The sequence below is a fragment of the Fulmarus glacialis genome, unplaced genomic scaffold (genome assembly GCF_000690835.1).
Source record: "Fulmarus glacialis isolate BGI_N327 unplaced genomic scaffold, ASM69083v1 scaffold8319, whole genome shotgun sequence".
In the NCBI taxonomy this organism is placed as follows: Eukaryota; Metazoa; Chordata; class Aves; order Procellariiformes; family Procellariidae; genus Fulmarus; species Fulmarus glacialis.
The window spans coordinates 27,385-39,456 of NW_009235146.1; the positions used below are offsets into that span (position 1 = coordinate 27,385).

At 42.6% G+C, this 12,072-nt stretch overlaps 1 protein-coding gene across 1 annotated transcript in view; it reads left to right on the plus strand.

Annotated features, from left to right (window-relative positions):
* F13A1 (coagulation factor XIII, A1 polypeptide) overlaps positions 1-12,072 on the plus strand; it is a gene marked incomplete at its 3' end in the record, with an annotated part of 54,469 nt that overhangs the window by 22,706 nt on the left and 19,691 nt on the right. Inside the window, exons 4-6 of the mRNA XM_009585902.1 lie at positions 1,697-1,815; positions 7,353-7,460; positions 9,948-10,122. Of these exons, the coding sequence (XP_009584197.1) occupies positions 1,697-1,815; positions 7,353-7,460; positions 9,948-10,122 (402 nt within the window). The remainder of the gene's footprint in view (positions 1-1,696; positions 1,816-7,352; positions 7,461-9,947; positions 10,123-12,072) is intronic.

The following is a 12,072-nucleotide window of genomic DNA, read 5'->3' on the forward strand; positions in this document are numbered from 1 at the left end:
ATGCTCTTTCACCTGGTAGCCTCTGAATATAATAAACCCATGATCTTCCGCTTCATCCCTGGGTGCAGGTTGACTAGGTCATGGGTGGTGACAAGCCTATAAAGAAACTTCTTGATGGCCCAGCCCTTAGAAGCCGGGTGAATACCACCACTCTGCCAAATGCAAGAGCGGGTCTCAGACCTGCCCGCCTTAGGGAAAACCCGGTAAAACCTGCCGCTTCTCCGTTTGCTCGGATCCGGACGTAGTCTGCAGAGCCTGTACAACAACCCTGTCAAAAGCATAATGGCAAGCGCTGATCTCCTCAAATGCAATAAAGGCTTCTTACATCTAGCACCTGCTTCCCTATCATTCCTTGCACACCAACGTGGAGGTCATTATGTTACATATCTATGCATAATCCCTTCTGTACGTATATACGTAGAGGTATAAGTATATCTTCAGAGAAGACAATACTTCCAGCAGGGTCAGGTGTGTAGACTGGCAAAACTCTTCACCTAGCTGAAGCCAGTGGGAATTTTGCCATTGATTTTTTCAGAGGGCTCAGATTTTAGCTTATTTTCAGCCAAATCACAGGTTTACGGGCAAATGAAGAAGATTTTGAGGATGAGGTTTACAAGGAAGTACAAATCTGATTTGCATTTCAACAAAATACAACAAATCAACAGGCTTTTAAAAGTGAAATGATCCTTTAGTAATTTGTAGTGGGATGCTGAAGAAATCCACTATGGCAGTAGTGAGTGGTAGTTTTGTACTTGTCTGTATCAAACTATCAGAGGTTATTGCTTCCCTTTAATTTGCTATCTGGTACCATACTACTGATTTCCTCAAATTAATTAATTCCCATACCATTAATTGTTAAGCTGTATCTCTTAGTCTCAAAATACAAGCATTGACACAGGAAAGAAATCCTCAACTGTTCTAGTGTCACAGAATCACGACCTGCTTCATACTTACCTGTGAACATCTGAATAGTGCCATGTCATTCAGGGTTATTTATGAATGTTAATACTGGGTTATTTACATATGTGAATCGTGTTTGCAGGGTGAGGGTCTCTGCATATGCTCTTGACTCTTGATATAAGACCAATCTAGGATATACCATTTGTATATGTTTTGATAAAAGATCTCTTCTAATTACTTCCAGTTTTCACTTGGACACTTGAATTTCTCCTCATATTAGCTGGTCAGTCAAGCTACATGGGAGAGGGATACTCCAGCCAATAACTTACGTACGGAAAAAGCAATCAAGCCCTTCTGTTAATACACTATAAAAACAGTATTCCATTTTTTTTAATGCACTACAGATTTTTCTTTAGATCTCTTGCCTTGAGCTGTTTTCCATTAACATTAATAGGTTTGAAATTGTGCTCCAACTTTTAAATTAGTGGTACATTGTAATCATAAGATTCTTGATAAGATGTGACATTTTAATCATACCTTACAGATCCTGAGAAAACAGGCAGGAGTTGTCAGCATTTTTGTATCTTACAAAGATGCTTTTAAGTTGTGTATCATATTCCTAACTGAGGTCACTATCTCCTTATTCTTGTACTCTGTTGATGCAAGTAATGCTTTGTTTGATGGAAGAGAGGTACTTTTCATCAAAGATGACTGTATTATATGCTAAGATTTTTTATCTGTCCTATAGGAAACCTAAGCAACTGTGTTAACATTTATTTTCGGTAAACTGATGCAGAGGATGCCGTGTATCTGGATGACGAGAAGGAAAGGGAAGAATACGTCCTGAATGATGTTGGTATTGTTTTCCATGGAAACATCAACGACATAAAATTAAGAAGCTGGAGTTACGGGCAGGTGAGCTATTTAGACCTTCTCTGGCTGCTCCCAGCAGGACAGCAAGTGAATTTAATTGACACCAGACTGTGGTTGAGACTGTGGGCTCTGGAGTGCATTATTGGTCTCTCCTTCAGAAAGACAAGGGGCATAATTTTAAAATTGTATGAAGTGGGTATATGCGTAATCCAGCAAAACAATGTTATAATAGCTAATTTTTAAAGATCTTGTTTTAGGGATGTATTTCAGACACTAAGAGGCTGCCTGTTGAAAGTTGTAATCGTTAGCTGAGGCTTCCACAGTGCAGCAGTATTTCTGCTGCTTCGTTATTGCTGCTTCAGGATCAAACTGATTTGGTAAAAGAGTAGAGAGATTTTTTTTTTCTCATTTTTCAGCAATGAGTTGTATTGCTTTTTGACTCCTCCTTTTAGTTCTAGCAACTTGGTGGAAATCATTCTCATCTGCTCGGGGCCGGGGGGGGGGGTGTCAGATTGTCACAGGGTTCCTATGGCAAACAGGGATTTAATCCCAGAGTTTTAAATTTCCTTGCCACAGTGACAAAGCGGGGGAACCTCTCCTTTGCTGCCCGGACTTGACGACATCAGTCTCCAGTGGCCTCTTGCTGCCTGTGGGAAACACCCCCCGCCAGGCTGGCGTGCTGTGGTGGTGTGCCTTCAATAACATCAGACTCCTATTGCTTGCTTGCCTATCTTACCTCAGTCTGTTTGTAAGCACTAACCAGCCTGGAAATCCCTATGGGATGAAAGAGGTTAGTTGTTGTTTGAGAACAGGGAAAAGGCATTAATGAGCAGGATCTAAACGAGCAAAACTAACCCTAGCTGTCACTCAGAGGGGCTCCAAAGGACAGTTATTGGACATGGTGAACTCTGCTCATCTCACCTCCTGGATTTTCACAACAGCACGATTAAGAAAGTATTGAAGTATTTCCTTAATGTTATGGTGATGGATCCATTCAGTTTTCATGGCACCTCCCCAGCGCAGCCTTGCAGAAGGGGCCTTCTTGCTTTGCTTTCTTTCCCTCAGCTAAAGACAATCTCAAAGCTTGAGCTGGATGGATTGCTGGTATACTTGCCCTGGAGAGCTCTTTGAACTCACATCTCTCATGTTTCCATATTTAAGGGTACAATTTCATCTTTGTTCCTGCGGCAGCGCTGCCTTAGGGAGTTCCTGCCTCTGCACTGTTCCTTTGGTTGTGTCAGTACCGTTGTTTGCAGGGTCTGACTGTCATCCTGACTGAGATAAAAGTAACCCTTAAATAAGGTGGTGGTGAGGAGCAATTCCATAAGCTGATGGTGCTTCTGATAGAAGAGATGTGGAACCAGATCCTGAGGCCAAAGCTGGGTGTGCCTTTAAGTTGACCAAAAATGCCCCCTCCTGGCCCTTCCATCCCCCTGCAAGTGCTTGTGCAGCCGTGCAGTGAATCAGACTGGAGAGCTGATCTAACTGAATAAACATCTCCTTGATTTTTTTACTTTTTTTCCCATAAAAATGCGTTATTTTGGGGGCTTGCTCTGTTCCTAGGTTTGGGATTCACTCCGTGACAGATGTAAGGGGGAGGGAGAGAGGGGAATGAGTGGCTGGAGGTGGGCAGTGCTGCTTAAACCACCTGCTGGATTTATGTCCTAAGATGCTAAATTTATGGCCTATGGTGGCTTGGCCTGAGGTGCTTATATTCTGCAAATCTGGCACTTTCCTGACACAAACACCAGCCTCCCTAGAGAAACTGCATTATTTATTTGGTTTTGCTAGGAGGTAGTTCTGTCTGGGAGATTAGGGCTGTTCCGTATCCCTTTGTCATGTACTTTCATTCCTGTGTTGTCTGAAATTGGAGGACCTGATTTCCACACTGTGCTGTGGTGCACCTTCTGCTATCACTTGCTTGTGTGAAAACTGAGTGTGGCAGATGCATTTAAGAGGACCCAACCTAAGAGTTTTAATGGGATCAATCATTTCATATGGGTGTAACAGACATCTCAAACTGCAAAGAAATGGAGAAACATTCTTCTGGTTCCCTCACTTTCAGTGAGATGGAGGACGTAATGTTCCTGATCTTACCCTGAGAATTTCCAGCCATTAAAAACATGCATCTTCCTCATTTTCAGCAATCCTGGATGTTAAAAATAAGAGCATTGCTGTGAGTGAGTAAAAGTGCTAGCAGCAAGGCCTATATTATGGGTATATCATACATGTATGCATCTTGTATTTATCACATACAGCTCTGTACAACAGTGTCAGTAAAAAGCATAAGGCCACATACCATCATAGAGGTGAAAGGTATATGGTCATACACAAAAATACAAATAGACTTCTGCATGGTAATATTCTTACATTATCTTATAACCAAAAAAATTGCTTTGAGCAATGACAGCTGGGAGCTTTAACTCAGGTTGTAAATTAAAAAGGAACATAGAGTTCAAAACTGGGTTACTAGTGGGAGATGATTCTCACAGCTGCTGTCTTTAATAAGCAGCATCAACATGAGAGGAGGAAAGGCAAGAAAAATGGACCGAGCAAGAAAAAACAACAGACCAGTTGAAACATGGCTGTAATGAATGAGGATGGAGGTGTTCCTTGTAACATGACTGTGATTCCTTTCTTCTAAGAAAGTGTAAATAGCCAGTCACTCAGAAAAGCCCACAGGGGATTCAGGTGAAATTTGGCTTTGGAAGAAATCTAGGCACATAGGAATTCTCTGGCTGAGAATTGTCAGAAATCGGATGCTATATTGATCATTTAATGTTTTTCTGTGAGAAAAATAAAATAAAACAGGTGGGCATAGAGTTCTTGTTGCCATCCTGAGTTGTCTCATGTCCACACATTGAGCGGCATTAGCTTTGCAGCCCTGCACATGTAATTTTACGGCACGTGCATTTGGTCAGATCAGACCACAGGCAACGTGAGATCACGTCTGCCTGCAACTACCTGTGAGAAATACAGCCCTAATTCAGCCAGTGCAAAAGGTGATACAGCCCCTCTTGCTTTCATTTAAATGGAAGGTTATCTGTTAGAAACAGGTAGCGTGAGAGAGGATGCCCACTGAAAGCCAGCCCGGCTAAATGTGTTGCTCTGTAACACAACACACGTCTGTGTGCAGACAGAGCCCCTTCGCCTGAGTGTTTCCTCACGCCTTGTTTACCATCTGCAGTCTTTCCCAGGTGGCTCTGCCAAAGTTCCTTGGTCCTAAATTTGGTTTATCTCCATTTCAGCTTGTTTTGAGCAGGCAGTGCCTGCGCCTGGCCCACGTTCACTGACCTGTCCTGGCTGCCTGCCGCTGCTCTGGTTCCTCCGACGTTTCAGGGGTGTTCATCCCTACAAGTGCTCTATTTCTATTTCACTTCCCTCTAGACAACATTTTCATGCCAAGAGTGAGAGCAGGAAACTGATTTAGTTTGATTTAATGTTTTTAAATCCCTGGATAGTGAAGAAGGGCAAAACTGGCTTTAGAGTTAAGGCTACTCTGCATCTACACTACTGCAACAGTGTAGGGCAGCTAGACTTTACAGCTTGTCCTATCCTCTTGTTAATCCAGTTATTTCACAAGCATTCATGTCATTTGGTAAATGCTAAGGTGGAAGGCAACAACCCTGATAGCAATTTCTTTCCTCTTTATTCTTCCTGTATATGTTGGCAAGATTGACAATGTTTCATAAACTGGATGAGAAAGACTTAATTTGCAGGGTAAACTTCTTATTGATTTAATTCAGGTCTTAGGCACTGCTGATGACTTGAAGTGCAGAAAGCAGATTTTGATCCTGGTGAAAGTGATAAATCAGGGCCAGACCAGACCAAAAGTGAGCTTGGAGCAGGAAGGACAGCTACGAGGGCACTGATTTTACATTATCTGTTGTAAGGATTCTCCTTGGGAAGGAGGCTCTCTGCAGCACAGTCATTCACCCGAGATTATTTACATCACATACCAGCAGAGTGGACTGGAGAGCCTACCGTGCAATTATTCAGCTTCCCAGGGATGATACAATATTAGAAGTAGGTCCCTGGGAAACAACTGATCCCTCTTTCCACATGAATTCAGTTTTGCTCAGATTGTAAGGTGTTACTCACTAGTGAATGTCTGCTCCAGAGAAAGTAATTCAATGCAAGTGTGGGTGATGATGAGAGAGGTGTGCTGCCTTGGAGGATGTTTGCTGAAAAGGATCCATACGGCGGTGGTACCCTGAGCAATGAGAGCCAAGCAGGCTTGAGGCAGAGGCAAGGAAAAGGGTTTTCCTTGGCCAGAAAGCGGCTGAGGGTGCTGAAACATGGTGGCGCCTCCGCTTTCTTGGCTTATGCCAGAGCTCAGCTGCTGCCTGGGATGCCACCCCACCCCCATCCCTCCCATCTTCCCTGCAGCATCAGCAGCAGTCTTGACTGTTTGGGGCTTCCTTTTCAGCTCTCTGGCCTCACCCTTCCTTCTCCTCTGCCTCTCCCCGGGCTGCCGAAGCAGCAGCTTGGCCTGGGCTCTTGCTCACTTTCTTCGGGAGGAAAAACTCAGATCGCCCTTATCTGCCAAGGAGACCTAAGCCAGGCTGGAGACATTTGCAAAATCAATCCAGGTCTAGTAGCAGCATGAGAGCAAAAATTCTGTTAGAGTGAATCATATCTTTAAGGATGCAAGCGTTGAACATAAAGCCTAACATGGCAAGGGGACGAGGTCCATGGAGTTTCTGTAACAGCCTTGAATGTTAATATAAGATTGTGTATCTAGAAGATATTTGTTTCATTAATGTGCATTTCCCTGTCTCCTGCCATTTTCCAGGGGACAGAAGTATTTTCCTTTGCTATGCAGTTTCTCCTAAGGAAAATGAAATACATCACAGGGCAAGTTCTGTGACAAATGGTTTCTGGTCTATTTAGGCACCTCTGCCCTCAATTCATTCTTGTGCTTGTTCATGCTGGATCGAAGAAACTGTACCTTTTCACTCTATTTTTGAAGAAGACTACTTTAGGTCACTTGGTATTTTTGATATCTAAGTTTCGTAGACCAGGATTAATCTATATAATCAGCTTTGGCTTGTCAGTTTTAAACATATTTAAAAATTAATTTAAAAATGTAAGTGTCTTCGAATTAACTTTGGCAAACCATTTATTGTTCAGCTTCCCAGAGTTGCATTGGCTATGTCAGAGAGGTCCTGAAATTAACAGGTCTGAAATCTGTGAAGGACATGAAGTCCTTTGCGAGCAGACTAGCTTCTTGTAGTTATTATTATAATATCTTCCTATTATATACTTGTTAGCACTTAAAATTTTATGTCCTGTCAGAAAGGTTGTGTTGTCATTTTAACCTTCTGGAAACTGGACTGAGACTGAATTGAAAATGACACTCTCTTTTCCCTCACAGCATCTCACATTTTTTTGCTATACATGGGCGATTATTCTAGAAGAAAACTTGTATTTTTAAAGACAGAACTTTGCCTTGACCAGCTAATTTTGAAGCTGATCAACTGTTATAACAACAATGAAAGATAACTTTTCCTTTGCTTTCCAGAATAAAAAGTGACTCAATTTTCCCTCTGTTTCCCTTTTTATTTTCTTTTATCTAGTTTGAAGAAAACATTCTGGATGCTTGCCTGTTCCTGATGGACAAGGCAGAACTGGAGCTCTCTGGGCGCGGAAACCCAATCAAAATCTGTCGTGTTGCCTCTGCAGTGGTATGTAATAGATGCCTAACATGTGTCAGAAGCGACTTGTAAATTAAAGCCAGGCTGGTTTAACTGGCCCTTGTGCCCCGATGTGCTTACTCCAACAGGTGCCAGATCAATTGTCTATTCTGACCTCTGGGGTCTGGCATTTTATTTCGTTCCACTAAACATGAAATATTTATGTTGGCTCATCGCTTTTTCCTGAGAATGGTACCTCACTGGTAGGAAAACCACTTTTAGACATTGCATTTCAGGCATGATAGCATTTCTTGTGACACTGTGCTCACTTTCTGGTAGCTGAGATAACTGAGAAAGCTATTTCTGCCATGGATGGTAAGGTGGCATGATGGGTGAAATTTCGGATGGGGAATTGAGAGATTTTATGCAGACTCCAGCACTAACCTCAAAGGGGTCTTAAGACACTGCCTTGGTGGATGTCACTGTGTCTGATTTTTAAGCCTCAGATGGCCTAGTCAAGCGATGACATTTATGTAAGACACCTTAGCCCCAGAAGAAAGCACTGAGAGCCGTGCTCTTAAACATGGGGCCCAAAAAACTTACTGCATTCAGAATGCAAGTTCCTAAAATAATCAGAGGCAAAGAGTAAGGAGAAGACTTCCCACATCTCCATTCTTTCCAGCTGCTAGGCACCAGGAGTCATGCTGTGGGTAGAACAGCAGCCCCATCCCTGGTGTGCAAGATGAAAGACTCATCCAGGATGTGGAAGGCAGAGGCTGCATCCTCCCCTCTGCCTTATAGAGGTCTGAATTGATGCCTTCTGCTTCCCAGAAGAATACCCAAGAAGACCACATCGAGCTAGCGTCATTAGACGTTCTCCAAAGTCAGCTACTGAAATAGACTGTCTGCAAAACATGGCTGCTGGAGATGGATGATCCTTTAATCCACTTGTTACAGCATTTGCCCCAGGCTTTAACAGAATGAGCTCTTTGTTTTAGACGACACTGAAATGGGATTTCCAGCCTCTCAGTGCCACATGCTGATTTTTGCATAACATCAAGTGAAATAGAATAGCTTCAGCAAGAAGGATTGAGAGCACCCACACTTCTCTTTCTCTTTTAACCTTTTGGTTAGTTCTTTCACCCCAGACATTAGAAATACAACTTCAGACCTTCAGACAGAAGTAAGAATTGAATGTGGTTCCCTCATCACTGGGCTAATAGACGTAAAGAGTCCTTCATGCTGGGACCCTCGAAGCCTTATGGGCAGAACAGCACAAAGATATGAACCCAAAGGGGGCTTGGATATTACTTGGGTTTTGAGCCACCCAATGAGATAGAGAAGTTCACTATTGGAAATCCAAGAGTCAATGGACTTTAGGTCTAATCTGCAGGATTAGGCCATAGCTGGGTGGGAGTTTTGGCCATCTGAAATCTGGACCTCAGTAAAAAGTGGCCAAGAGGTGTTGAAGTCCTGCCCATGTTCCTTACCCCCGTTCTTGCTCAAGATGTAACGTGGTACAGCTGAGTTCGTCTGAGGAGGTGCCCTGTGCTGGGATCATTCTGAGGTTTCCTGACATTGCAGAGCAGGAAGAGTCGCCCCCTTCTTCTTCTTTTTACAGCCAGAGAAGAGCCTAAAGATCAACATGCTGCCCTGTCCTTGAAGTGCTTCTTTCCTTGGCATGTTTCCCACAACAGTGAGATGGGCACAACCCCTTAACCCTTTGGTTATGGCTCTGAATACTTATCTTTATTCAGTCCTAGGGTTCACAGGAAGTCGATTTTCTAATTATAAAACAGTAGTTAATCCAGCCAAAAGCTTTTAAATGAGAATTGTGATTTATTTGGCTGGCGTGTAGCTGTTCCACATTAGCATAATTAAAAGGTACAGAGCGAATGAGCTTTTTGCACAGCCTCAACTGGTTTGGTTCAAATTGCAGCTAGGAGATGTATTGCTCGTTAATGCCTATCAGTATAGCCATTAGTCAGCAAAACTCCTTGCTTTGTATAATCTTACCAGGGGAAAACTTATACAGCAAATTCCTTCTTATTTTCATGTGTGCTGGACTGAAGAAATTAGTTTCTACTCTAAAAATAACAGTGGACTGGTCCTCCTCTCAATCTGCTCTAAATCAGGAGTGGTTTTATTAAAATCTCTGGGCTGATATGGACAGAAAAAACAGACAATGTTAGTATTTTTGAGGCTTGCTTATCAGTGTACAGCTGATCATGTTTATTATAAATACATAGCAGTAAGCATGTTTAATGTTAATAAAACTTACTAAACTGGCAACATGGATACTCAGTGTGGTGATTTAATTTTGCCATTATTTTTAAGTGTCTGAACTTCATTCAAAATTGTTCAGTGATGGAGAATCCATGGCCCTTAGCAAGATTGTCCTATTCATCTCCTACCTTCATAATTAAGCCTAAACTTGGCTATATTCAGTCTCTCCCATTCTATCTTTGCCTGCTGGGTTAAAGAGCTCTTTACTATTCAGTCTCTGACACCCCTAATGCTCGTTTCCTTTGTCTTTAGATCAACTCCAGGGATGATAATGGTGTGATTGCTGGATCCTGGGACAATACGTACACTTACGGGGTCGCACCTTCAGCCTGGACAGGAAGCGTGGACATTCTCCTGGAGTATTACAGTTCTAAGCAACCAGTGCGATATGGCCAGTGCTGGGTCTTTGCCGGTGTCTTCAACACATGTAGGTATCAGTGAGAAAAGCTCCACCCTGCTTTATGATTCTTGCATAGCAGAGAGAGCTTTTAGGTTAAACTAGCTAAAATACTTCCTGGCTCTGTGGTGTTCAGGAGTAAATAGTAGAGATGATACTTAAAAATACATGGCTAAAATAGATGCTCTTTAAATAAACTTTTGGCATCTTCTTCAGTTCGGCTGCTCTTCCGCACAAATCTGTTAACTGTTTATTTGTTCAGTTAAATGTATTCAGTGACTCACAGAGGGTAAGTTTGGGAGAGAGAAAGTTAGTGACACGCTCCACATTTCTGTTAGGAAATCTGAAATGCACAGGGGGCTTCTTATCTAGACCTGCAGCTGAAAGTATTACCCAATATGGTATATGTGATGGCATCTCTGCTCCAGAAAGGCTAAATCTCACCTACCGAGGATTGTTCCTAGCAAGACTGACGTGCACTCTCCCAGCACCTGTCTACTGAGCACTGTTAACATTTTCTATGACGTCTGTGAGCGAGAACAATGAGGAAAATGCTGGCCTGGTTTATGAATTGTCTAGAACTACAAGGTTAAGTCTAAACACACTTGCTCGAACTAGAGTTCCAATGTTGCAGCAAACGGGGTGTTGCAGGTTGTAAAACCCAGTAGGATGGTCCCATTTTTTTACTGTCTATCACTTGCTAATAGCAGCATCCCAGATGAACACTGCTAATACACTGGAACACACTGCAGCGTATTAGGAGTCAAAAAAGACTCTGGGAGTGTAAAAAATGTGCATTATACAGATAATGGGGACCAGACATTGGAAGCAATGTTTATGTCAAGTGCCAGTGTAGAGCCAGTCAAGCAGTTCCTATGCTTATGGCACTGGCCAATAGAAGAAGCTGAACAGAAACTAAATGTAAGTGTCTTTCTTAAGCCCAGCTTATCTTCCTTAGAGACACTTACAACATACGCATTTAAGTATCAAACTGGGGGGGACCAGATCAGCTTAGGACCAGGGGGACACAATGAGTATTTCTGCAGGCTTGGAGCCTACTTTGCATCAAGTACTTTTCAGTCACAGCTGAAGGTCTAAGCTTTGGTCCTCGTATTTAAGACGAGAAAAGGAAATTACAGAAAAACTCTCCGTGAAACCTTTCCCTTTTTCATCTGTCTCAATACTGTCACATGTTGCTGTCTCAAGGAATAGCATTATACTTCTCTTTACATTATACTTTTATCAAAAATGAAGGATATTAATCACCCATCTTAGGTGCAGCACTTGCAAATTGAGTAATTAATGACAAGTTACAAGATTGGTTCTTCACCCTCAGGCAGCCCTGGACATCTCTGCATTTTCACTTTATTTTTGCCTTTTCTGTACGTGTATGTTTCATTTTGTATATAATTTTCCTCCAATCTGGATAATTGAATTTCATAACTCATTTTGGTTACCTGAGGTAGTTCAAAAGCTATTCGAAACAGCAAGGACCTCGGAAATAAAGTTGTCTTCTGACCACCTAGCCTTCTAGCGGCACACACTTCTCACAGCTGCGGCGGGAGAAGCAGTTTCAGGTTTCTCTGCTTCTCTTTCATATACCTGGATGAAAAACATCTGCTTTGATTTGGGGAGGCACTGGCAGGTGCTCTGTCCTTCGACATGTGAAATGGTTCATTTTATTCCTGGTGCAATGGGTTAATCAGCAATCACCCACATCCAAAGAACCTGAGAGATGTCTACTTCCTTCACTGCCTGAGGTCGCGTGGTCTGTACTTAGAATCATAGAATCATTAAGGTTGGAAAAGATCATCTAGTCCAACCATCTAAGATCCTCTGTCCAACCTCTAAGATCATCGAGTCCGACCATCATCCCAACACCACCATGCCCCCTAAACCATGTCCCTAAGCACCACAAACCTGATGTTCGTCAGCCTCTGCACAACGCAATGGGTTCGAAAAGGCTCTTGCAAATGTTTC